Source organism: Caenorhabditis remanei, chromosome IV (assembly GCF_010183535.1).
Source record: "Caenorhabditis remanei strain PX506 chromosome IV, whole genome shotgun sequence".
NCBI classification, from domain to species: domain Eukaryota; kingdom Metazoa; phylum Nematoda; class Chromadorea; order Rhabditida; family Rhabditidae; genus Caenorhabditis; species Caenorhabditis remanei.
In genome coordinates, this window is record NC_071331.1 from 13,377,904 (window position 1) to 13,401,273 (window position 23,370).

Below are 23,370 nucleotides of genomic sequence, written 5' to 3' on the forward strand. Positions count from 1 at the left end.
ATTTGAGATTGAATTGTATAAAATGAAGACAATAATAAATGGAAGAGAATGAACAGAAGAAAAGAGGGAGAAAACTTTTATATGTAATACAAATAAAGTTTAGAATTTCCTATTTCGAAATCGGCAATTTAAAAAAAGAAGCAGATGGTGGGAAGAGAGATAGAGGGTAACAGACATATCTACGAAGGACATCGTCATCCATTTTGTTTTTTTTTGCTTCAGAAGAACGGAGTGTGACTTACTCAGTTTTCCATTTCTTTTGATACATTACGAGAATGATTATAATAGTCACAAGAACCAAAACATATGTTGAAAATGTATTGCCTACGCTCACAAATACTGTTATGTATGTATGTACTTACTGTTTCCAACTCTTCTCTGCTTTTCTGATTCTCGAAACTCTAGATACTTACCTAGAGATATCAGAGACGCCAGAAGGTGGAAATATGATAGATTGGAAGGAAACTGGGAACACCTAGAGCGGTTAGAGATGTAGAAAGAGTATTTACAATAATTTGAGAGATCATCAACAGAGTAGGCAAAGTGGAGAAACGCAGGGAGGGGGAAGCAAACTGTGCCGACACCACACAAGCCGATCTATCGCAAAGGTCGCTAACATTAAAACGTAAAGAGACTCAGAACGAGAAAGTGAAAAAGAGCTGTCGATCATCTACTTTCCTGACGGTAGGAATGTTGAGAGAAACTACGAGAACAGACAAGCGATGGGGCGCGATTTCGACTACAAATGTCACATTATAGATGCAGATTGGACAGGTTGAACAATCAGAAGTTGAAGGAAATCAGAAACATGGCGCAGTTGAAGTGTTCTTTATAACGTCAGGTACTTTTTCATAGTCTTTCAGGGTGGACTTCGTTCTAAATTAATTAGAATAAAACAAAGTATCGAAGATTTGAAACAAAGTATCGAAGAAGATTACTGGTTTGAAAACTGAGTACAATTTGAAAAAATTAGGAAATGACGCATTTGATTCATTCGATTGAATTGTATGTTATTCAAATCAAATACCACTACACCAGGAGTCCAAAATAGAGGACGTGTGAAGGACCTTTTCAAAAAATAAAAAAACATAAGGTTGAGGTTCCCTATCCGTTGCGAAATTTTCTTTCGGACATTGCACCGAGGGAACGAGCAAGAAGAAGAGTCGCAGACAAAATAGGGGAATGCGTCCTGGCGCCACACTGTGCCTGCGCCTCATCGAATCGTGTTATTTTTCACTATGGGCGACTCTGCGAGTGCTTTTGAGCGGCGGCGCCGAGACCGAAATGACAGAGAAAACAGAGGGAAAAAAGATAGGGAACATTAATTGATGGAGAAAGACAGATGACGTGTCGAGCCCTAGGAGCATATGGGTCTTCCTTCGGTCATCGGAATTTTCGTTTGAAAAACCAACATTTGGAATTTCAAAGTTTTAATAAAAATCACAACTCCCAGAAATTATGTTAGTCAACAAACACAATAATTACACCGGACCACAGGTACCGTATTCGACACAAAAATACTTTTTAAAAAACAAAAAATTATTTCATATAATACCCATTGATAAAAAATTAATCATTCCGTAATTAATATATTTTTGCAGTGAATTTTGCGGAGTTTTAAGGCTTTCAAAGAAGAAAAACATGAAGATTGGGGAAGTTAAGGCATGAAGGGACAGGAATAGCCTACTCGTAGTTTACATCTGGACAGGAGAAATAGATACTCATATTTGAGATTTTGGCATATAAATTATACAAGAAAAATCCTTATTAGGAAGAGAGGAGGTCGCTTATGTACACACTAAAGATGGTAATAGTGGAAAACTTCGGCAAAAAATCCAGAAATAGTTTATTCCTTTTCTTATTATTCAATTCGATCAATGTGGCCTCAAAGACGAATATCGGTTCCTCAAATATGGGTTGTATGGTGTCATATCGCCTTTACGATACTCATTCCAAACGATTTTTGCCACCACCAAATGGAAGGCAACGACGGCAACGAAAACAAACACCCAAAATGTTGTCATTCCTCCAGTTGCCTCTCCGGATCGATGCATCTCTATTACTTCTTCTTCATGGGCGGGAGCTGACCCCACTTCTGACACGTGGATTGCATTCTTTAGTAGTTCTAGGTGTCTGCGAGAGGGTGCGATGTAGAGAAGAGAAGTTACTGGTTTTGTGACCTAAATATATATCTATTTAGCTGAACTTTTAGATATGCTATTATAGTTTACCTTAACTGGTAGTTGAGTTGGAGTCTTCCCTAATGAAACGGGAGAATCGAGACAACCTCCGTCACAAGCGAACAGTTGATTAGAAGAAGAAACCTGGAAAGAGTGTTATTTAAACCTGTAATTTTAATAATTCTTACCATAAAATACGGTCTATTTTCTTTGTCCAACTTAATATCTACACGAATAGTGCCGACAACTCCCATATTGGAATAAACTGGGACTCCGTAGAAGCTCATTTCCCGATGCAAATCGTGAGCATCCAAAGCTACTTCCAGATGTGAATCATGATAACTGGAGGCGGTCAGCGATTGTGTGAATGCTTGTGACACCCCGATCGCTCCGGTACTCAAAAGATTAGTGCATCCTCGTTTTTGGAATGTCAGAATCCATGTATTGACAAGCTCAATGAGTTTCGTCGGAGTGTCCCAGTCTTGCCAAAGACGAGATGGGAATAGAAGATTGGAATGTCCAGTGTAGCATAGTTCACTCTTTCTTGCCAATGTTTCAAGAGACTGGAATAATATAAATTATACTTACACATCCAACTGAAACTCACTTTAACTGTTTCCAACGTGGCTCCATACTCCATGGTTGGCGCTCTCAAACTACTCAATAAAATGTATTTAGTCGCATTAATTCTATCTCCGTTTATTGTGTTTGGCGCTTTTGAATTAGAAACACTGAACCCAGATAAATGCATTTTCGACCATCCTTCGAAGTGCTCAGAATCCAACGTTTTCCCGTCTTTTCCCGATTGGAATAAACGAATTGCATCTCGAGACGCCTCTTCGCTTGTTGGTTTCGAGACGATTGAGCAAGTGAATCGGAAGGATTCTTCTCTGAAACTGATGAAATAGTTTTCGAAACAAACAACTGTTCTTACCGTTTCTGAGATACAATTATTTTTCCAGGTGGATCAGTGCAAACAATGGCATATGATGTTCCACCGACTTGTCGCTGGTTTACAGACAATTCTCCAACTTTAGAGTGTGCCCACCAGTTCGAACTCAATCTCGAGAGGTTTAGGCGAACTGTGGATTTCTGAAAAATTATTGATTGGGAATTTAAGAGAAAAGAATAATACCGTTGGATTTGAAATCTGAATAATTTGAACAAAGTAGTTGGGTCGAATGCGATGAGCATAAAGTTGAGATGTCACACATGCACATTCTCCATCCTGAAAACTTCAGTAACAGCTTTTTCACGATTTTTAAAGACGACTTACCATCGAAAAACATCGTATCACTTTGTACAATCCATTTTTGAAATCAGTCATTTTTGTAACTTCTACTGGTTGTGAGCCATCGATATCAACTTTCAATCCTGGATAAAAGTTGGTTTCCACGTCGAGAACTCGATTTTTCTCTTGTATCCGTAATTGTCCAAGTGAATCCACACCGAAATATCCATTACCGACGAATTCGACGCTTTGGTTGTTGAGGCCAATATCAAATTCCTACAAGTCAGTTACTTCAAATATGTTTTAAAATTATCACCCACCTCAATCTCCCTCTCCCATATTTTCAGCTTTTCGGCAGAACACTGTTGTTGTTTGGTGAACGATGAGCCAGAGGAAGTGCCACGTGTGAAGAGGAACACAATGAAAAGTAGAACTCCAAGAATTATTGCTAATCGTCGTTTCGGGTATCTCCGAATCATTCGAATTTTACTTTCCAAGTCCATATTTTCTATTCGTCGCAAAACTGTACGCCATGTTATCGAGGCGCTCATTGTGGAGTGAGGAATATCTGGAAAATGTAGTTTCAATATTGTGAAATCTGTCATGTGAAGTTTTGAGTGAACAATATTTTAGACTGTCTATATATATATATATATATAGGCAGTGTTTTACACTTTTTTAGAATAATGTTGATCTAATAAGCGTTTTTGAATAGTTGAACATTGTCGCAAGCTAAACAATTTTGTTAAAACTTGAAGGAATTGATAAAATCTTAAAACTTGAAATATAATGTTGTTTTGAAATTGGGAAAATATTTTATTCGTTGCGAGACCTCATTTAAAAAGAGCATGCGCCTTTAAGGTATACGGTATTTTGTCAGCCTGAAGTCAATTTAATCAATTTCAATAGTTCCGTCAAAATCGACTTCCTAATTTTTTAAATTTATAATCTGTTATAATATGTATTTTTTATTTCTGTAATCTTCTGTTGCTTTGATAGAACCAGCCATGCATATTCAAAAACTTTTCTCTACTGGGATATAAACCCACCTCGTGCGATCTTGCTTCACCGTTGATTCTACAATAAATTAATCGTTAGTTGCCACAGAAAACTAAATTGTGAAACACAATATCTATCTGACACCAGATGCGACCTCTATTCCACTTCTCTGTTCATCTGCTTCTTTTGTTTATCCAAATAAATCTCCCTCGAGAAAACCAACGGAAAAAGCGACCCTCTGCAATACCGCTCCGCTGTGAAAAGCGGCGGGTCTCACCACGAAAAATGGAGAGAGAGTTGGCCTCCGTTGTAGAGATCGCCGGCTGATTATTGGCCTTCAGTGGGCGCTGTCGCGTAAAACCAAACTGTCGACGAGAGGCGGCGACGAAAAATCAACAATGACCAACTTTTTGCATTATTTCCATTATAAATATCAGTTTAACATGGATTTTCATGTATTTTTTACTGAGCTCTCAGAAAATCGATGTGAAACGACTTTGTTACTTAAAGCTTGGTGCACGTAAAATTGTATGCAGAATCTCTCTGAAACTAGAAATGAATCACGAATGACATCCATAGTAAAAACGTTTCCATTTTAGCTATTAAAACATCTTTTTTATCCCGGTCGTACTGTTTTATTATGCATTGTCTTTGATTTTGTCAATATTTTTTTTTCAGGGAAAACCACTACTTACGACTGTAGCCATGGGAATCAGCGACAACGATGTTCAGAAGCAGCTCCGCCACATGATGGCTTTCATCGAGCAAGAAGCCAACGAGAAGGCTGAAGAGATCGATGCCAAGGCTGAGGAAGAGTTCAACATTGAGAAGGTTTGTAGTTCTCCTTAGTTTAGAAAATATGATTTTTGGAAAAAGGACTTTTCGCAACTTACTTGCAGACTCCGGTTTTTCAATAATCGAAATAAGTACGAAACAATTATTTAGATTAAAAATATTCAATTTTTCTAGGGACGCCTCGTTCAACAACAACGTCAAAAGATCATGGAATTCTTCGAAAAGAAGGAAAAACAAGTCGAGCTTCAACGCAAAATTCAAGCTTCCAACTCTCTCAATGCTGGACGTCTCCGTTGTTTGAAGGTGGGTAAAATGATGTATTAAAAATAATACAGAGAGTTCAATTTCTAAAAAAAAACATTTTCAAAACCTCCTTCAAAGAATTCTTCCATCAATATTCACGAATTTTTCATGAAAAACATTAAAATTTTCAACAACTTTTCAGGCTCGTGAAGATCACATCGGTGCCGTACTTGACGAGGCTCGTTCAAACCTCTCTCGTATCTCAGGAGACGCTGCCCGTTACCCAGCTATCTTGAAGGGACTTGTCATGCAAGGACTTCTTCAATTGCTCGAAAAGGAAGTCGTTCTTCGTTGCCGTGAGAAGGATCTCCGTCTTGTTGAGCAACTCTTGCCAGAGTGCCTCGATGGACTTCAAAAGGAGTGGGGAAGCACCACAAAGGTTGTCATCGACAAGCACAACTTCTTGCCATCCGAATCTGCCGGAGGTGTTGAGCTTTCTTCTCGTGCTGGAAAGATCAAGGTTTCATCTACTCTTGAAAGCCGTTTGGAACTTATTGCTAGCCAGGTTAGCTTTTCAGAAATATCTGTTTTTCTCTTTTTTCACATTTTAAAATCAAAAAGAAAAATTGATCCCGAATTTTCCAGATTGTTCCACAAGTGAGAACAGCTCTCTTCGGACCAAATCCAAACCGCGCTTTCTTCGATTAAATATGCATCCAACTGTGCACGTCTTCTGAAATCACCGATGATTCCGTTCATCAAAGTCGCTTTCTTCTCTTATCTTCATTCTGTTTAGTAGTTGAAATTATGTATATTCTTTTTCTTTTTATCGGTTACCCCTACCCTCTAATTCTACCGTTTATTCCCCAAATTCCCCGTAATTTCATCGCCCACCAACACATTCCATGATGTAATTCTCGTCGAATATTAATTTTGTGATAGCCCTTCTACGTCCCCGTCCAGTTTTTTTACAAGAAAAATCCAGAAAAGCAATACCACAATTCACAAACGCTGAAATTCTCTTCACTGATTTTCAGATTTTTTGAGCGATAGTTTCTTTTTCGAAATCTAAATTTAAATATGCCCTCGGTTTAAACTTTTCACTTAATTGTTTTTTTTTTCAAATGTAGCACTGTCTTGTAGATAACATAAATTTTTAAGATTCATAGGATTCGAGAAACTTTCAGATTTTTTTCGGGAGAAAAAAATATACGGAAATAGAATATTTATTCAAACGATCACTGCCCCGTAGCCAAATTGTAGTCCTTGATAAATTTCTCGTATTTCTGAGCATTTTCAGGGTGGAGCAATGCGGAATACCGGTCCCTGTACTTATCGAGGAAATAACTGAGCATTACACGATGGATGTAGAGATATTGGAGATCAGTTTGAATGGAATATGCACGTTGATCACGAAGACCTTTGAAAAGTTCTGGCATTGGAGGAACTGACTTGTTTTCCAATATCTTTTCTGAAATTTCAGAAGTGCATCAATGCTTAGTTGTAAAATTCTTACCCAAAATGTACTCAATCGCAACAATTGTTCCAGTACGTCCGATTCCAGCAGAACAATGGACAATAACCGGAAGTTTTGAACCACGAACTGTGGACAACAACTCCATACTTGTCAATTTACACGGCGGAACTCCACGGTCTGGCCATTCACTCCAATGAAGATGTCTCACTTTCATTGATTGACCACAGTTTGTCACGAGAAGGTCTGTGCACTGAAATTAGATTCTGATCATCAAACTTCAGCAAGAAATCACTCACATGAATATCAGGATCTCTTGCTAAAGGGACTGTTCCGTTCATGTTTTCAACGGTAATTCCGTTTTTGAACTCTCTTTTTTCTTTCGGATTCAATGGCCAATACTGAGCACACTTGTACTTTCCAGTCTCAATTGTCTTGCACAACATGATAATTTCTTCAACTTTTTGTTGAACAACCATCCACCAGAAGTCTTCGACAGTATGATCCAAAGGACCTTGAGTACAAATGAAACGAATTTGTGGACAAGCGACATAATTGGCATGAATGTAGTCATTCGGCGCCGGTGGTTTGATCAGCTGGACAATATTTTGATCTTGACATGGAACGTCGGCATAACTGAAAACAAATTTTTTCAATTTTCGTCAGTTCCCTCTTACCGATTCTTGGTTTCATTGATATTAGCAGAGCAATTGGCATTGAATGCATTTTGAGTCATATCGGGTCTCGTATATTTCGCCATTTGACGAAATTCATCCCGAAGTTTTTCAACTCCGAAATCCAAAGCTCTCTGAACCCATTGTCCAACAACCGGATGCGATTGAACAGCAGCTTGTTGAGTTGGTGGAGCCTGTGGAGCCGACGGAGCAGGAGCGGCTGCTGGCGGTGGAGCCATTACAGTCATCGTAAGATCCTCATCGATCGTCTTTCCCCCCTTATCCTTATTCTTTTTCCGAGAATGCTCCGTCTTCGTATTGCCCCTTTTTCTCTCCTTTCTTGTCGTTTTCTTCTTGAAAATGTCGAGCACAGCTGCAGGTTTCATTCTGCTTCAGTTAAGAAACGCTACTCGTTATTGACTTATCGAATTGAACATTTGCATTCAATTCTCCACTATTTATGCATTCGTTATCTGCCCCAAAAATCTGTGAAAAAATAGAGAAAACCAGTCGGTCACGAGGAAAAGAGGACCCCGTGTAGCTCTAAATTCTAAAAGTTTTGAAGATTCAGTAATTGGAAAATTCATTATTCCTTTCCATTGGCAATGGCGTGAGTTCTGATTTTTCACAAAGTTAAAAATGTTTGATTTGTTTTCAGTAACAGTTTTTTCATCACTGAAGAAGTCTACTCGGAAGAAAAGAAAAAAGAGTTGAAAAGAAAGAGATTGAATGGAGATTTTAGGTGAAGAGTAGTGTATTTAATGAGTTTTAAACCATTGATAATTTCAGTCAATGCAACATATCACTGATTCTGGAGAATGGTGAGGTTGAGAAAGTGGATGCGTTCTTGATAAATGAACATTCGGAAAAGTACAAGGTTGGGATGAGTAGCCATTTGCGTGACTGATTGTAGTTTCAGACCACTGGATACATCTTCTCGAAAAGAATAGATGTGTCGATGCTGGAAACAGGAAGCGTAAAAGATTTCGTACATTGGATGTATACTAAAGACATTGTTGTGATGGAATCCAACGTTTGCAATATTTTGAAAACTGTAATGCATTTCAAGGAAAGTTAGAGAAAGTGGTACAGATGAACATTTGAATTGTTTCAGAATATTGAACTAATTGACATAATCGTGAGTCGTATGAAGAAGAACATTGACTTGCTAATAACAGCATTGAATGGAATAACGGAAGCAGTAATTACAGTACGTTTGTTAACAGTTTCATGCAAATCAAACCAATATTTTTTTGAAGGAAACACCCCAAACTCACTTCCGTCCCTACTCTTCTCTGTACCATCACAGTAATCAATTCATCTCAAAACGACTCATTCCTTTATTCTGTGAATTGGAACCGAGAATCAGCATGACTGAAATTTCAAAACTGAACGTCACTTCTGTATATGTTTTGATGAATTCACTTGTCGGTATTCCAACAAAAGTTCGACTAATCTTTTTAGCAATGGATTGGTTTGTTTTTTCATTTCATGGAGTTGAAATTAAAATGTGTTTTACAGGATTGTGATGAAAAATCCATCGAATCAAACAATGAATGGAATTATTCAAAGTGTGATCATAGAAGTAGGACAGAATTGTTTCTCCCATGACATCAGATACAACATGCATGAAGTGAGATAATCAAAATTAAGGAGAACACGAATATTTCTATTTTCAGTATCTCACAAATGTTCTTCCCATCTCTAAACTCTGTGTCTACATGGATGGTTCATCCGAAATTATTCCAGTTTTTGAGAAGGAGCAGTCTGTAATCCCTCCGAATTGTGTCACCCATTCAATTGAAGTCATTCCACGTGTCGTGAGAGAAAACACGCTGAATAGAAAACCGACAGATTTGACTCGTCTCAGACGGAAGGCAAGAATTGATAACCCATCCGGCAGAGAGCCGATTTGCGGATTTTATCAAAGAATTATCATCGGAGGTAGGATTTGTTTTGAAACAATGTAACATGAATCAATTTTAAGAGAATTCCAACACGAAATTATCTGCAATTAAATCTTTTTCGACTGCTGACCAAGTTTCAAATGATGTTACTAATATCCGTTGGATGAGAGGGAAATGGCATTGCGATGGTTATGTAACTCTAAGTTCGTCCACAAGTTCTGAAAGTCGTGGGAGTGTGAATTTAAACGAATCACATCGTAATCCGGGTAATAACCGCAGTCAATACTTGATGGATCGAGGGAACACTTCCATAGATGGACATAAAAGCTGTGAGTTTTTGAAAGACTGAAACCTCAAAGACTCCATTCTCAGACTGTTTTTACGATATGATGGCTGTTTCCAAATCCAATGAAAGTTTCACTGGATATTCGAACAATAAGAAAACTAAAGAAGAGCAAATAACCGAACCATCCCGTGAGCTCTACTCAATATACCGAAATTATAAGAGACCGACGGAGCCAACGGAAGGAACTAGCTCGAATACTAACAATACTAACCAGAGATCTCACCAATCAACTTCTTCTGAATCAAATTGTAAATGAAAGATCTCATTTTCAATTAAAAATATCTATTTTATTAATATCTCAGATAGTTTTGCAAATCTTGCAAATAATGGATCGACGTTCGTTTCTCAATTTGGAACAACTAATCAAAGGAAACCACCTTCAAATCGTCAAAGAGGTGGTAATGATTATTACCCTGGCCATGCTGGATGTCTTTATGTTCCTGGCGTCGTCGAAGATTTGTATCAACAATTTTATAGCCCACCGTATTTTTGAAAATCTCCGACTTACCAATAATAATTGATCTGAAATTCTTCTGAAAATCGAAGAATAAATATTTGGAAGTGGAGACCTGTCATTTTTCATTTAAAGCAATCATAAATACTAAAAATAAAAGAGATAATTGAAATAAACTAATTAGAAGGATTTCAAAGTACCAGCTGGAACATCATTTCCATCTATGCGAATGTATAAATTCCTATTTCTGCTACCATTACAACAACATCTTCCGAATAAACATCCAGCCATAAATATAGAAGAAACGAGCATCAAACTAATGAACATATACGGCAGTTGATGTTGTTTAGATGATTCTTTATAGAATCTCATTGCAGGTTTCACTGATTCTTTTTTTCTCGAAGCGGTAAGATTTCTATCGTATTCCACCATGTCTTTGAGCCAATAATTCAAGATCTGAAAGTGTTTAACTATGTGCATCGAATATTGTAATCAACTAACTTTCTTTTCGAATCCATTTTTCATCTGTGGTCTCTCTCCGGTTTCTTCATTCCAATACACATCATAATAAGATGTATTCTCTATATTTGCCACTTCGAAACCTTCTCTTGGCTCCCCATATTTTGCGAAATTCATGAAAATCTTCTCATAAACTCTTGCCAATTTCTCTTCATTTTCATCCTTATCGAACCGATGAACACCCATCAAATAGAAAAGATCATCAGTATGCTTTGCGTGTTTTGGATATGTGTACTCGTAGAGATACGACTGAAAATGGACACAAGGAATGATGTGGAAAATACGTGGATATTGCTTACAGGTACTCCATTTCGAATCATTCGCTCTGCTCGAATTTTCACTTGTACCATTATTGCTTGGGTTTCATCCGCATGATTTCCAAAATCTGGATTATGAATTGGATAATTTCAGTTGAAGTTCTCACTTACCATAATTTCCTTCCTTCAGATCCTTTCGATATTTCATATCCACTTCTATTGGATTATCATATCCAACTGATTCTCCAATTGGTTTGTCACTTGGAGAATGATCCATTTCGTATCTTGTACAGCCAGTCAATATTGGAATATGTTTAGAAGTATTCATGAACTGATGATACGGAACTTCTTGAAAAAGAGGCTCACGCTGGACGGTGAACGCATATGTCGGATATCCTTCCTCTTCCAATTCTCGTTGAATTCTGGACATTTATTTAGAAATAAAGAAAGTTTAACTCTTTACGCACCTCAAAAGTTCCATTGAATCCTTATTCTGCAAACATTTCATAGAGTACAAATCCTTTTGACTCGAGGTTAATTTTTTTCCAATCTCTTCAGGAACAACACACTTTGCACGTTTTGCAAATCGTTTAGTTTTTTGAATTTGGAATTCCAATGGATCAAAATCATGGCCAGATGACATACTGATTGCTCTTTGAAACAAACTGTAACAATACGATACAAGTAAATATAGATCTAAATTTTAGTCATCTCACCTCAAATCATTATTTATTCGGTTACTAAAAGTGAGAATGGAGGCAAGTGCTCCACCATAAGAGTGTCCCATAATTGTCACTTTCTTGTTGTCTCCTCCAAAGTTATGAATTTCCGATTTGACAAACTCCAGTGCGCGGAGAATATCTGAAAATAGGAGACCTGAGTTAATCTAAAAGCGATTGGAGTATACCATAAATAGCCAAATTGTTCGGGGCAACACTCTGATCTTCGACAACAAAATGAGAGAAAATTCCAAGTCGAAAAGCAGGAATCACAAGAATTACATCTGACAGCAAAATTTGATTAGTTTTTTCTCGAGAATATTCAAAATTTACCTTGATTAACAAAAGTTCCTAGAAGATAAGTGTCATTGAACATAACTGCGGAATCATAATGAAGACCTCCTCCGTGAAAATATGTTACCACGGCACAATCTTTCGATTTCTGAAAATGAACTTTCAGTTATTTTGTTACCTAGCACAGATCTTACCAAACATTTACTTGAAGTGAAGATGTTCACATGAAGACAATCTTCGTCAACCCATTTTTGAGGACTTGTTGTTACTGTGGAGTTTGATAAACATGCCGGCCCATATTCTTAAAGTTTTGTAATTGAAACGCTTTCTAATTTTATTGCTGATAAGAAACGAGATTTACCTTTAGCATTTCTTACACTATCCCATTTCTCCGGTTCTTCTGGTTTCTGGAATCTCAACTTTCCAAGTGGAGGTCTCGCAAATGGAATCTTTTTGAATAAATGAAACTCTCCGATTTGATCTCCATCTAGGTCTCCATATGAAGTTGAGATTATTTCAGAATTACAGTATAACAGAAAACAAAACAATAATGTAAATCTAAAGAAAAGAACACGGAAGTCTTTCATTTCTTTGGAATGGGGGAAATCGAATCAAACACCGAAAAAATCAATGTTGTTTCTACTGATTTTGTCATTCAAGCTCTTTTGAGTAACTGATAAAACGTGTAGTTTTGTAGTTGATAATGTCATTTCGAAGACACGCCGACGCATTAAAACAGTCTGAGCACAATGTGCATACATCACTATTATTGATGATCCATGTGACTTGTGCCTTCAAATAATAACATTGTTGATGTCTAGGAACCAATTAGAAAACCATGAGAAGTTAGGAAGGCGATTGCTTTGATGAACTGAAACATGTTAAAACTATAAAAGAGTGGGATAGTTTCGTGATGATAAGAGATGGGGAACTGCAGGAAACAGTGCATGGAGGATACTGTATGATTCAAACAGAAGCATACGTTCTGAAGTTTACTGTGGATTTTGTCAGAGCCGGTCGAGGGGATTGCCTGTTTCAGCTAGTTTCTCACACTGATTGGAAGTAACTGGTTCGTCTAAAACAGTTGTCCATAACAAAACTGAAGTTTTGAGTTCGTAACATCGTCCCCGCTGAAAAATTGTCGGAAGGAACACTTTGAATGCCGATCTACTTGGATGAAACACAATTTAACCACATAATGAAACCGTTAAGAAAGTCAGAATGTATCACTGATGGGTTTTACAACATTCTCCCTATTCGAAGTAATAAACTGCTAGTGATACTATGTCATCTGCCTTTTAGTTTTCATCGAAATGGAAAAATCTATCGAGGCTATCGGGGAGCCATTAAAACTTTCTCGAGTTTCGGAAGCATCTTTCAACAAAAAATGTCTTGTTGTTGTCCGTATAAACCTAAAAACTCTACTTCATTCCTTCTGAAAAACGACTTCTTCTCCTGGAAAAGTGAACATCTTTCAAATAAAAGCTTTCTAAATCATTGATTCGATTCAATCTTTTCGATTTCCGATGTATATTTCTTCTCTTTCATTTCTTCACTTTTCCTCTATTTCTCTCATAAATCTATCGTGTTTTCTCTCACAATCATCGCCAATTCAACATGAGAAAACCTATTTTCATGATGAAAATTTAATTAAAATTAGAAACGGGTATCAGTTTTAATTCTTATATTGGTTCAGTTTAGATTCTTTTTCTCCCAATCATTGATGACTCATCCTCTTCTATTCTTCTCTAATTCTCTCTTCATTTCATACTATTTTTCGATTTTGTAGCAAATCAAAAAATCATGTGTTGTCAGGTCAGTAGCCGAGACACAACAAATTGTTTTCTCTTTCCGCTACATTGACATTGATTGATCAAGATTTATCTGTGGTTTCACTTTTCACCTTCTCAGTTGATTTATGATTTACTAAATTGAGAACTTGGTTCATTTTCTTTTCCAGATGCCCATTCGACTGCTACCTCTTCTCGTATTTCTGTTAGTCTTTCCAATATTCTCAAATTCCATTGAAATTAGATGTTACGCGGGTCTCAAATATGTAGTTGGACAAGAAGTACTGCAAGATACAGGTATTATTTGAGCACGTTATTCACAATAAAGTTTTCGAGTTTATTTCAGAAAATTGTGATGCGATTCTCGGAATGGGAGAGTCGTACTGCTACAAGTTTATGGAAGAGACGTCACTGAATGAAGTCGTCAAAATGGGATGCTCTAGTTTTTTCTGTAATGTACGTCATCATTTTGTATCCGCGCTCACCCAATTCTATTCCGTTCCGTTGAGACACGGTGTGCCAACTTTAATTTTTCCAGGGAATCCGCAACCGTTGCATGGAAACTGATCTACTTGGAATGAGAGGAACCTTATGTTGCTGTAATGACCGACACTACTGTAACTCAAGTAGACACAGTGTACCCATCCTTTTGTCAGTTTTTCTAGTTTTTGTTTTACTATTTTGAATTTTATATTGATTTTATAGTGAGCCTAAATTTCTAAACGGGACCAATAAAGCTTTAACTTTCGTTCCATGATTGTTGACCTGAAAAACATCATTTCTATATTTTGATTGTTGATGCAATCACCTGAACACGAAAAGCCAACAAAGAGTATCAGAATTTATGTTAATTTTGTCGAGGTGAGATGCAAAAATGACAATATGTGGCTTTTCGCATCTAAAATCATTCAGAATCTATTGTAAAAATGGCAACATTCCACATTCTTCTTCTCATTCTACTTTCTTATGGATTCTCGATATTGGCTACGGAAGGTGAAAGATTATCGTCTGAATGGTAATTAATTCGTGTTCAGTTTTCAGCTTGTGCAATTCCAACGGCTGATTTGTCTCCAGCTAAACTCGCGGATGTTCCAGTTAGTGGAGCAGATGTTGCACTTCCAAAAAAGAATCCAACTGCCACGGAAACCACTCCACCAGTTGGTAATGACGTTGAACAATCAGGAGATAAATCAGAGGAGAACTCAAATTCCCGTTATCAACCAATCACTATATTCTCTGCAATTTTAACTGTGATTCTTTGTAAAATGGTTTAGAATTTATCGAGTTTGACTTTCAGTGTTTGTTCTCAATAAAAATTCTTGTTTTTGACCTCTTTTGAAGATGGAACACTGTTTCCAGGTTTTAGGGATATAAACTTCCTCTTTCTTTGCTCTTTCTCTCAAAATTGAATCTCAAAGTTCTCGAAATTCAATCCGAATCAATGGCCTTCTCATCGTTTCTTTATCTCTCAGGACTTCAAAATTTCGAAATCTTTCGTTTCCTTTGCATGAGTAATAAATAGATTTGACACTGAAAACGAGGAGAAAAACGAGCTCCAAGGAGCAGCTCAAAACCTATCTAAATCTCTCGATTCTGAGAACTCTCTCCTCTTCCTAGTGCTCAAAAATTTAGCCCCCGTCGATACTTCTGCCTGCTATTTTTTTCTCTTTTTTTCTGTTTTCTCTCTCCGCACCACTTCCACTTTCCGGGTGCCGCTTTTAGCTTCTTCTTCTTTCTTCGTTTCCATCTTCGTTGTTTATTCAACTTCTTTCGTTGTTTAAAATGAAGCCGTCCACAAGTAATCAGGCGGTACGATCTCCACTTATCACAACTTCACCAAAGAAAGATTTTGGAGGAGTCAAGGGACCTTCGGGAGCACAGACAGCTCCTGTGGGATCATCTAGAGCTGGAGGAGGAGGAGGAGCACAAGCATTTCTAGGAAAATGGCAGGTTAGTCGATAGCCGAAAGAAATAAAACTATTTGTGATAGAAATGTAACTAAACGAGTTTCAGGACGAAACAAACCAATCGCAAGGAAGTCAAGACTTTGCAAGACTTATTCATACTCGTTATCTTTCTGATAAAGAGAAAATTCTGCTGGATGCACTAACTGAATATAAACGGGTTGGATACAAAAGAAGTGAGATTTTCTTGTGATCTTGAAGAATGAGAATCATATTTCAGCACTTTTCAAAATTATACTAATGATATTCGTTTGCATCTTCCTACTCGTTTTCACAGTTGTCTCAATAGGCTGTTGGTCTGAGCACTTGGAATTAACAGAGCATTTGGGAGTATACGATGAGAGATATGTCAGGACACGGAAGGTAATTTTGGGATTTGGGAAGCGTGGTATGAATGAAATCAGTATCTTTTAGTAATACGTAAGGCTACTCTAGCGTTCTAATGAATTCTGTTAAAATTCCTGGTAAAAATACTTCGTTCTTTAAGAAACCGTACACACTCAACATGACCTGCCGCTTATTCTGAAAACCATTTTGCTCTAAAAGGCTCTCAAAATTAAGGTCACAACTTGTTGCAGTTTGCTATTCAAATAAGTCTTCTGACGAAAAACTGGATCGTATTTTCATAATAAAAGGAGCATCCAGATAGCTTAAAGTTTGCTAAACCAACCAGTCTAGTCCTGCGATAAATTCAAAAACTTTAGGATTGACTGTTGGACAGTTTCACTCTGTTGTTAAGAATTGGAGTACTGAACTTGTTTAATATTCAAATTACTCAAACAAACCTTTCTAATCATTTGTTTCAGAGGAATCAAAGCGAAGTGAATCTTGACTGTCCGATGATCGGGTTCATAGGAAATATTTGGTCTCCGCAGAGTTCACATGTCGATTTGTTTGGCAAGATTATCTCAATTATTTCGATTAGGAAACTGATTCAGGTAAGATTTCAAGTTGTTTTAAGTTGACAAACTTATCGAATTAATAAAAAACTGTGGTCAGTTTACTTTATTTGTGAATAAACTAGAATCACGTAGAATCAACTGTTAGTTTAGATCGAAAGAGCAATTTTGATTAGTAAGTGTTCAAATAAGACATGAAACAATTAAAAGAATCCTCTTAGAAATTAAGTCCGATTTCAACGTTTGCAGTAGAGATCTACTTTGTGATTACTCATATGATCTCCCAATTAGCATTTGTATTTCATAGCTGATTAATTCAACTTAAATTTCTGTGACTAAGAACCAAAATTTCGAAATAATGCAGAGAAAGTAAGAACTCAAAATGTTCTTTGACTCCCTCCAGGCCAATTAAAGGCGGTTCATGTGCATGCGTGTACGTGCCTCACAATGACTTGTCGGAAATGAAGAGAAGATAATTGACAGTTGAAATGAAAATGAGCAAACGAAAGTCCTCGATCATTTTGAAGAGTTGAACTCGAAGACAATCCTGTGCAACTTGAGAAATCAAATAGTTGTAACTGAAACTTATGAGAAGATTGTTTGTTGGGATAATCTCCCATCATTTCTGGATTCATTAGGAGATGTTTAAATTCATTTACCAAGATCTCTCGAAATAAAACTCATTTTCAGATCTGAATCTATTTACCTATAGTCATATTCGCTCGTTTTCCCTGTACCAAAAATTTAAGATCTTTTTCAATTTCCCTGTCAGCTCAAAATGACGATGGTTGGAAAAACAAAACGTATAGTTCGTGAAAACCCGCCCTAATCATTCATGTGCACCACTGTATAACCAATCTGAAAATTGTCAGACCAGAAGCTTCATTTTTTCAACAAGTAGTATATCAGAAGTATGCAAGTACTTCCCATTCCGCAACCAATACTTTAATTCTAAACTTCTTCTCCAAATGAAGACATCGGAGTTCTCAGTTCTGAGCCATCCATTAGTCAAATTGCCATCGAGTTCTGTCAGTCGAGCACCTCATATCTAAAAATGCTATCCGAGTTCAATTTCCCCTTAATCCAATTCTCTGATTTTTTCAGCTAATAATCCGTCTGATTCGATGTATCCGTCTGAAAACGACAACTGAGGCGGAAGCCAGGAAACATGTGGACGAAACTCAAAAAGATCTGAACGGATTGGCCGAGTCGATAATTGAAACTTTGTGTGAAGTGTAACAGAGTTCTTCGATACGAAATGAACAAATGAAACATTTACATTTTGGCATAATATCTACATAACATGACCATCTGTCCCCTCTCTTTTCAATGCCTTCGTGCCTGGTTCGCAGGTCCCTTCTGAATACAACTAGAGAAGGGAGAAAACGAAAAGGAAAAGCTACATAGAACCCTCTCTCCCTCCAAGGGTAGTAAGACCATAGAAGAAGATAGAGAGGGAAAAATCGAGAGAGACTATGGAAAAAGCAGGAGAAATAAGAGATGAGGGACCGCCCTTTCTCGGGTGGTACGTCTCTGCGTGTCTTCTTTAAAACACACTGTCTCCAGAATACAGAGAGCTCTTCCCGAAGAAAGAGCTAGTGGGAAGAGAAGGAGAGCTATGCGTGTGTGTCAGTGTGTGCTCACAGCTTCAAAGCCAACACAGATACAAGACGCAGATAGTAAAAGAAAAAAGAAGGCGTTGTGTGTGGCTCTCTCTTCACTCTATCCCAAACACCCCCAACCAATTCCGTCTTCTTCGGGCCAGTCCAGTTCCACACTTATTCTTGTCCCTATTTGACTCTCTATCTCTCTTTTCTTTTCAGTCCGTCACATTTTCACATTCGAGGTTTTTGATGTCTATATAATTGTAGATTTTGTTTATTTGACACTGATTACTCAGAAGTCTATGAAGCATAAGGTTGTTAATAACAGGCATGACATACCGCCCATAGCCTTGTTGACAGACGGCTGCCTGGGTGGTCCGTTTACATTTTCGAGTGGGAGAAGCCTAGAAGTAACATTGGGCCGCTTCAGTTAGGAACGGAACTGAGTAGAAGCCCGTTGCTCGGCCAAATAGAAATTTGAAACTGTTATTTCTTCTTCTCAGACACTTCTCTGGATTTGAAAATACATTTCTGAATCATGTCTATGTGAACAACAGAAAACGGCTTGGATTTGAATTGCTAAGGAAGTGTTCTAGGAGATGGACAGACTTTAATTTCGAACTGCTGCTTGGTCTCTTTAAATGTGCATCCTATTTCCTGAATGTAGTCTCACCACGAAAAGTTTTAAAACGGTATTTGTAGACTTGCAACTCGTGAAAACTGGAAGGTGTGTTTTACTGTTCATGGTGACTTCTCTCCACCTTCTTTTAAAATCACTACTAAATATATGATTCTATTCTAATTTCAAATCCCAATGTTTTTCCTTCGGTTCAAAACCTGAAAATCCATAATCGTAATAAGAGCCAAGAGTATCATAGACATCTCCCTCTCCATCCGTAGACATTGTTTTTGGAGTTACCCTCAGTTTTCAAGTCACTTGACTCCTCTTCTCTTTCTCTCCTCGTTGTACAGAAAACACAGTTCTTCCTCTCGTTCATGCAAAAACCTATTTGAATAGTTCTCATCAATCATGCCGATAATGAGAAAAGAAGAGAAGACGTCGTTGAAACAATTTCAGTTCTTTTTCAAGTTGATTAATGGGTTAAAAAATACGAAAATCGTTAGGCGTGGTTCGTAGTGCAATGAACTGTTTCTTTTGTTCGTTGAATTTTCCATGATGCCTATCTAGTCATGCTTTCAGAAATTGTCATTTCTGCCCCCACTCACAAATTTCTATTTTAAAATAGAGTGAGTTCAAATTACTACATCTTTCTTTCGAAATCATGTCTTCAAAAAAAAGAGAAAAGAAATGAATGGAGAATCCATCATTTTCTCTATTCTCTGTTCTTTTCTTCTTCTTGGAAAAAGATGGAAATGAAAATTGTCAGTTTTTCCATTTCCTGCCTATACAATTTCGTGTGTTCCCCTCTCGGAAAAAAATGTATTTCATTCGTCTCTTTGAAATATGTATCGTGACATGAGTGATGGGGGGAAAGAGAGAGCAAACAGTGATTAAGTAATTGAATTAGATTATTTTCTACAGAAAATTTTGTGCTGGATTATCAATTATGAGGCAAATCATGCTTTGTTTTGCACTTTCACGAATGAAAATTCGCACATTTCTTTCCAGACTTGAACTTTAAAAACTTGCAAATTACCGTAGTCCGGCCCAAAATCTCGAAATAATTTCTAATCGAGAACAGGAAATTGACAGAAATATTTCATCATTTGTGTATCTAGGGGCAACGAATGTCTATAAACCCATAAACAAACCTAATGATTTACGATTAGTTTTCACGATACGATTTTCATATCTCTTCTTCTTCATCATCCATTTTTATTTTTGTAGTTACCTGGCTCGAATTTGTTTTGCTGAAAACCTTTTTGTATTATTCTTTGTCATTCAATAATAACTAACAAATTCAATATTTTCAGGAAAAAACCAATGGAAGCATTAACAGATTCGGGATCGGACCCGCTCCTTTCAGCAGCACTTCGCTCTCCAATGCATAATCCGATTCTTTCGATGGACGATGAGGTGGATGACAGTTGTGATGACGTGGATGAGGTCTCTCCAACGAGTATTCATGACAATCATTTCATTGATTTCGCCGAAGATCTTGTTGTGAGTGAGAGGAAGTTGGCTCAACAGGGAAGGAGTACTATCAGAAGTGGACCATTAATCTGCGAGTGAGTTTGAATTACATTGCATTAGCAAAAAAAGAAGTTAGTTGAGTGATTGAAGTTTGACAGTAAGATAGTCACATCCAATTCCATACCACAAAGGGGCAGCACCTCTTCTGAATGAAAAATGGAATTGCTCGCCGAGCCGTACCGCTTTTATTTTGATTCTTCTTTGTCAAATGAGGACGTTCTTTCCATTATAGGCTAAGCTTAAAGGGAAAGAGAGGGGGGAAAACATGATTAAAGGAAAGAGAAGAGACAGATGGTCGAGTCACTAAAAGATTGAATATGACACACCATACAACTAATCATCCGTTTCCCTCTTTTCAAAATGAGAAGTCGTTCCTAGGTGGAGAGGAAAAGGAAAAGCGAAAGGCAGTCAAGATTAATGATTTGTAGAAAAATAGGTCAATGAAGAGGTTTTAACCGAAAATGGCTTTAACCGAAAATGTCGACATTCAAATCAAAAGGGCGAAATGACGTCATTTCGTATAGATCCTATCGGGGTTTGAGTGTTGAAAAAGACATACAACATTTTCAGCAACTACGCAACACTTACCAACCTTCGACCACTCCCTCCAATATCTACGGTAACTTCAAAAAAGTATCAGAATACAAGACAATCTCCATCTCCGAACCCGAGTTCTTTGAAGTGAGTTTCTAAAAATCATGCCGATTGCAAATCAACCCTTCAGCTACTATTTTCCTACTTCTTCGACATCCAGTTACGAATTGAAGTATGAAGAAGAAGAAGATGATGAGTGTGGAGGGTTAACTCATTCATCGTCGTCTCCATCTGACTTCAGCAATCATGGAACTGAAATACATCACCCATTTTCCGCTTCATCGTTCGATTCTTTTGATGTTTCCACATCTTCAAACGCTACGAACCAAACTGTTATGAACTCGACTGACAAGTTTATTGCAAGAATTCAAGAAGCTGATAGTGTAAGTTAAGTTTTAAAATTTCTGAAAAACAAATTATACTTTCAGACTACAAAATCACCCAAAGGAACATCTCCGGCTGCTTTAATTATGGGACACGGCGAGGATGATATCGACGACGGAGAAGAGTTGAACACAAAGGAGTTGGCTCTTCAAATCGCATCGGAACTCAAAAGATATTCTATCCCACAAGCCATTTTTGCCGAAAGAGTTCTTTGCAGGTACAGTATTTTTTGTTGAGAGACCTTTGTCAGTATCAGATAACTTTCAGATCTCAAGGAACTCTGTCCGATCTGTTACGCAACCCAAAGCCATGGAATAAACTGAAAAGCGGTCGAGAAACATTCAGAAGAATGGCGAAATGGCTTGAGGAACCAGAGTTTCAAAGAATGTCGGCGTTGCGATTAGCCGGTGAGTAATCTTTTTTTTTGAATTTCGAAAATAACAGTTTTTTTCAGCATGCAAAAGAAAAGAAGAGTTATCCACAAGTCCAACCACCCCAATGATTGTTCCAAAGAAGACACGTCTCGTTTTTACTGATATTCAAAGAAGAACCCTTCAAGCGATTTTCCGAGAGACAAAAAGACCTTCTCGCGAGATGCAAATCACAATTTCCCAACAATTGAATTTGGATCCGACTACTGTTGCCAACTTTTTCATGAATGCAAGAAGACGTGGACATGATTTGAAGCAAGAAACCCCAGAAAGGGAAATGGAAGAATCGAATATTCATCATGTAGATCATCACTCTTCATCGTCTTCCTGTGCTTCTACGAGTTCTTCTTCTTCAATGCAAATGGATAATTATATCTGTGACATCAATACAATCAATATTCTCGAAGAGGAAGAGTCAACTCCACCAAGAGAAACATTGTATTCGATACAGGTTAGTCTATTCATAACTGTACTGAAATATACTTTAAACGAAAACAACTTTCTGAGTAGACGTCAATAAAAGTCCCAAGTCACTCTCTTCATGACCGATAAATGGGGGGTCTAACGTTTAACTCAAGAAGGTTTTGAAAAACGGGAAAAGCAATAAAACTTTTAAAAGTAATGATGTCACTCAACAACTATTGTAGGATATAGGTTTCAAATGACTTCTTTTCATGTCGCTACGAATTTTCCCATAATTAAAAATTGTTCCATGAAACATTTTTAAATACTTCCTTGTATTCCATGCCATATCTAAATCCAATGAATTTCAGCTTCACGAACACGAACTCGATTTCCCTGCCAACATATTGGAGCCGTAATCCCTAAATAATCATATTTGATGTGTAGAATAGTTCTCTCTTTTTTCTTATTTTGATCTCAAATCTTTCCAAAATTGATCTAGTCAATCAAACCTGAAACCGATCTCTCTTGTCTCTTTTCCAGTTGAATTTCAGAGCTTCCCATCTAGTCAAAACCAATAGTTCCCTTCTATTTCTCGCCTTGATTTCTCTATCGAACGAGTCAATTATCTTCACCTTGAAGTTGAATGAGATCATCTCTAAAACTTCAATTCTCTAATCCTTTTCTCAATCACTTTGAACCATTACACGTATTGAAATAACACGAAAACCTAAAACTGACCTATTCTTCTGAGTAATCCGAATCGTTTGCCTTATTTTCATGTTTCCTTTCGAGACTGAAAACTTGAATTCAATCAATTATTCTTGTATTTATTTGATTTTGTGGTATTAATGAAGAGTGCTTTACGTTTCAAATTGACATTTTTTCTTGTGAACAAAGTGGTCTTTGCTTTTTGCAGATAGAAAGAGATGGTTTCTGAACATTCAGGAAGTCAATTTATCAGTGGTAAGTGACGTTATTTCAAGATAACAATTTATATTTTTACAAATGCGTGCAAAAAGTAATTTTGAGGTACATACATACGTAGTTTTGAA

General features: G+C 37.2%; 11 protein-coding genes across 11 annotated transcripts; 6 read left to right on the plus strand and 5 right to left on the minus strand.

Moving 5' to 3' along the window:
• Window positions 1–759: 759 nt before the first annotated feature.
• On the plus strand, window positions 760–3,972 carry GCK72_013752 (uncharacterized protein; the record flags this gene model as incomplete). The annotated part of the gene is made up of 3 exons (XM_053729969.1): window positions 760–841; window positions 3,143–3,251; window positions 3,759–3,972. 3 exons carry the CDS (start codon window positions 760–762, stop codon window positions 3,970–3,972), a joined length of 405 nt encoding a protein of 134 aa, XP_053584741.1.
• On the minus strand, window positions 1,875–3,962 carry GCK72_013753 (uncharacterized protein; the record flags this gene model as incomplete). Its single annotated transcript, XM_003096813.2, has 8 exons — window positions 1,875–2,180; window positions 2,232–2,324; window positions 2,369–2,743; window positions 2,788–3,070; window positions 3,115–3,272; window positions 3,316–3,408; window positions 3,457–3,687; window positions 3,732–3,962. The coding sequence occupies 8 exons, from the start codon at window positions 3,960–3,962 to the stop codon at window positions 1,875–1,877; spliced, it is 1,770 nt and encodes a 589-aa protein (XP_003096861.2).
• Window positions 3,973–5,115: 1,143 nt separating the features above from the next.
• GCK72_013754 (uncharacterized protein) lies at window positions 5,116–6,156 on the plus strand (the record flags this gene model as incomplete). Its single annotated transcript, XM_003089327.2, has 4 exons — window positions 5,116–5,241; window positions 5,380–5,508; window positions 5,651–6,013; window positions 6,094–6,156. The coding sequence occupies 4 exons, from the start codon at window positions 5,116–5,118 to the stop codon at window positions 6,154–6,156; spliced, it is 681 nt and encodes a 226-aa protein (XP_003089375.1).
• Window positions 5,711–6,235, minus strand: GCK72_013755 (uncharacterized protein; the record flags this gene model as incomplete). Its single annotated transcript, XM_053729970.1, has 2 exons — window positions 5,711–5,954; window positions 6,192–6,235. 2 exons carry the CDS (start codon window positions 6,233–6,235, stop codon window positions 5,711–5,713), a joined length of 288 nt encoding a protein of 95 aa, XP_053584742.1.
• Window positions 6,236–6,686: 451 nt separating this feature from the next.
• On the minus strand, window positions 6,687–7,401 carry GCK72_013756 (uncharacterized protein; the record flags this gene model as incomplete). The annotated part of the gene is made up of 3 exons (XM_053729971.1): window positions 6,687–6,919; window positions 6,965–7,175; window positions 7,222–7,401. The coding sequence occupies 3 exons, from the start codon at window positions 7,399–7,401 to the stop codon at window positions 6,687–6,689; spliced, it is 624 nt and encodes a 207-aa protein (XP_053584743.1).
• Window positions 7,402–7,595: 194 nt separating this feature from the next.
• On the minus strand, window positions 7,596–7,982 carry GCK72_013757 (uncharacterized protein; the record flags this gene model as incomplete). The annotated part of the gene is made up of 1 exon (XM_053729972.1): window positions 7,596–7,982. One exon carries the CDS (start codon window positions 7,980–7,982, stop codon window positions 7,596–7,598), a length of 387 nt encoding a protein of 128 aa, XP_053584744.1.
• Window positions 7,983–8,201: 219 nt separating this feature from the next.
• On the plus strand, window positions 8,202–10,342 carry GCK72_013758 (uncharacterized protein; the record flags this gene model as incomplete). The annotated part of the gene is made up of 11 exons (XM_003089325.2): window positions 8,202–8,206; window positions 8,255–8,338; window positions 8,386–8,473; window positions 8,516–8,650; window positions 8,711–8,806; window positions 8,856–9,070; window positions 9,118–9,229; window positions 9,276–9,540; window positions 9,584–9,832; window positions 9,876–10,097; window positions 10,152–10,342. 11 exons carry the CDS (start codon window positions 8,202–8,204, stop codon window positions 10,340–10,342), a joined length of 1,662 nt encoding a protein of 553 aa, XP_003089373.2.
• Window positions 10,343–10,483: 141 nt separating this feature from the next.
• On the minus strand, window positions 10,484–12,679 carry GCK72_013759 (uncharacterized protein; the record flags this gene model as incomplete). The annotated part of the gene is made up of 10 exons (XM_053729973.1): window positions 10,484–10,759; window positions 10,805–11,071; window positions 11,122–11,207; window positions 11,251–11,501; window positions 11,547–11,744; window positions 11,796–11,940; window positions 11,987–12,082; window positions 12,132–12,240; window positions 12,287–12,393; window positions 12,454–12,679. 10 exons carry the CDS (start codon window positions 12,677–12,679, stop codon window positions 10,484–10,486), a joined length of 1,761 nt encoding a protein of 586 aa, XP_053584745.1.
• A 1,373-nt stretch (window positions 12,680–14,052) lies between these two features.
• GCK72_013760 (uncharacterized protein) lies at window positions 14,053–15,156 on the plus strand (the record flags this gene model as incomplete). Its single annotated transcript, XM_003089329.2, has 5 exons — window positions 14,053–14,179; window positions 14,229–14,338; window positions 14,421–14,508; window positions 14,795–14,875; window positions 14,924–15,156. 5 exons carry the CDS (start codon window positions 14,053–14,055, stop codon window positions 15,154–15,156), a joined length of 639 nt encoding a protein of 212 aa, XP_003089377.2.
• Window positions 15,157–15,664: 508 nt separating this feature from the next.
• GCK72_013761 (uncharacterized protein) lies at window positions 15,665–17,984 on the plus strand (the record flags this gene model as incomplete). Its single annotated transcript, XM_003096881.2, has 5 exons — window positions 15,665–15,832; window positions 15,896–16,022; window positions 16,067–16,209; window positions 16,653–16,784; window positions 17,850–17,984. The coding sequence occupies 5 exons, from the start codon at window positions 15,665–15,667 to the stop codon at window positions 17,982–17,984; spliced, it is 705 nt and encodes a 234-aa protein (XP_003096929.2).
• Window positions 17,985–20,294: 2,310 nt separating this feature from the next.
• On the plus strand, window positions 20,295–22,734 carry GCK72_013762 (uncharacterized protein; the record flags this gene model as incomplete). Its single annotated transcript, XM_003096856.2, has 7 exons — window positions 20,295–20,539; window positions 21,075–21,185; window positions 21,229–21,481; window positions 21,527–21,699; window positions 21,750–21,889; window positions 21,937–22,364; window positions 22,687–22,734. 7 exons carry the CDS (start codon window positions 20,295–20,297, stop codon window positions 22,732–22,734), a joined length of 1,398 nt encoding a protein of 465 aa, XP_003096904.2.
• Between the last annotated feature and the right edge of the window lie 636 nt (window positions 22,735–23,370).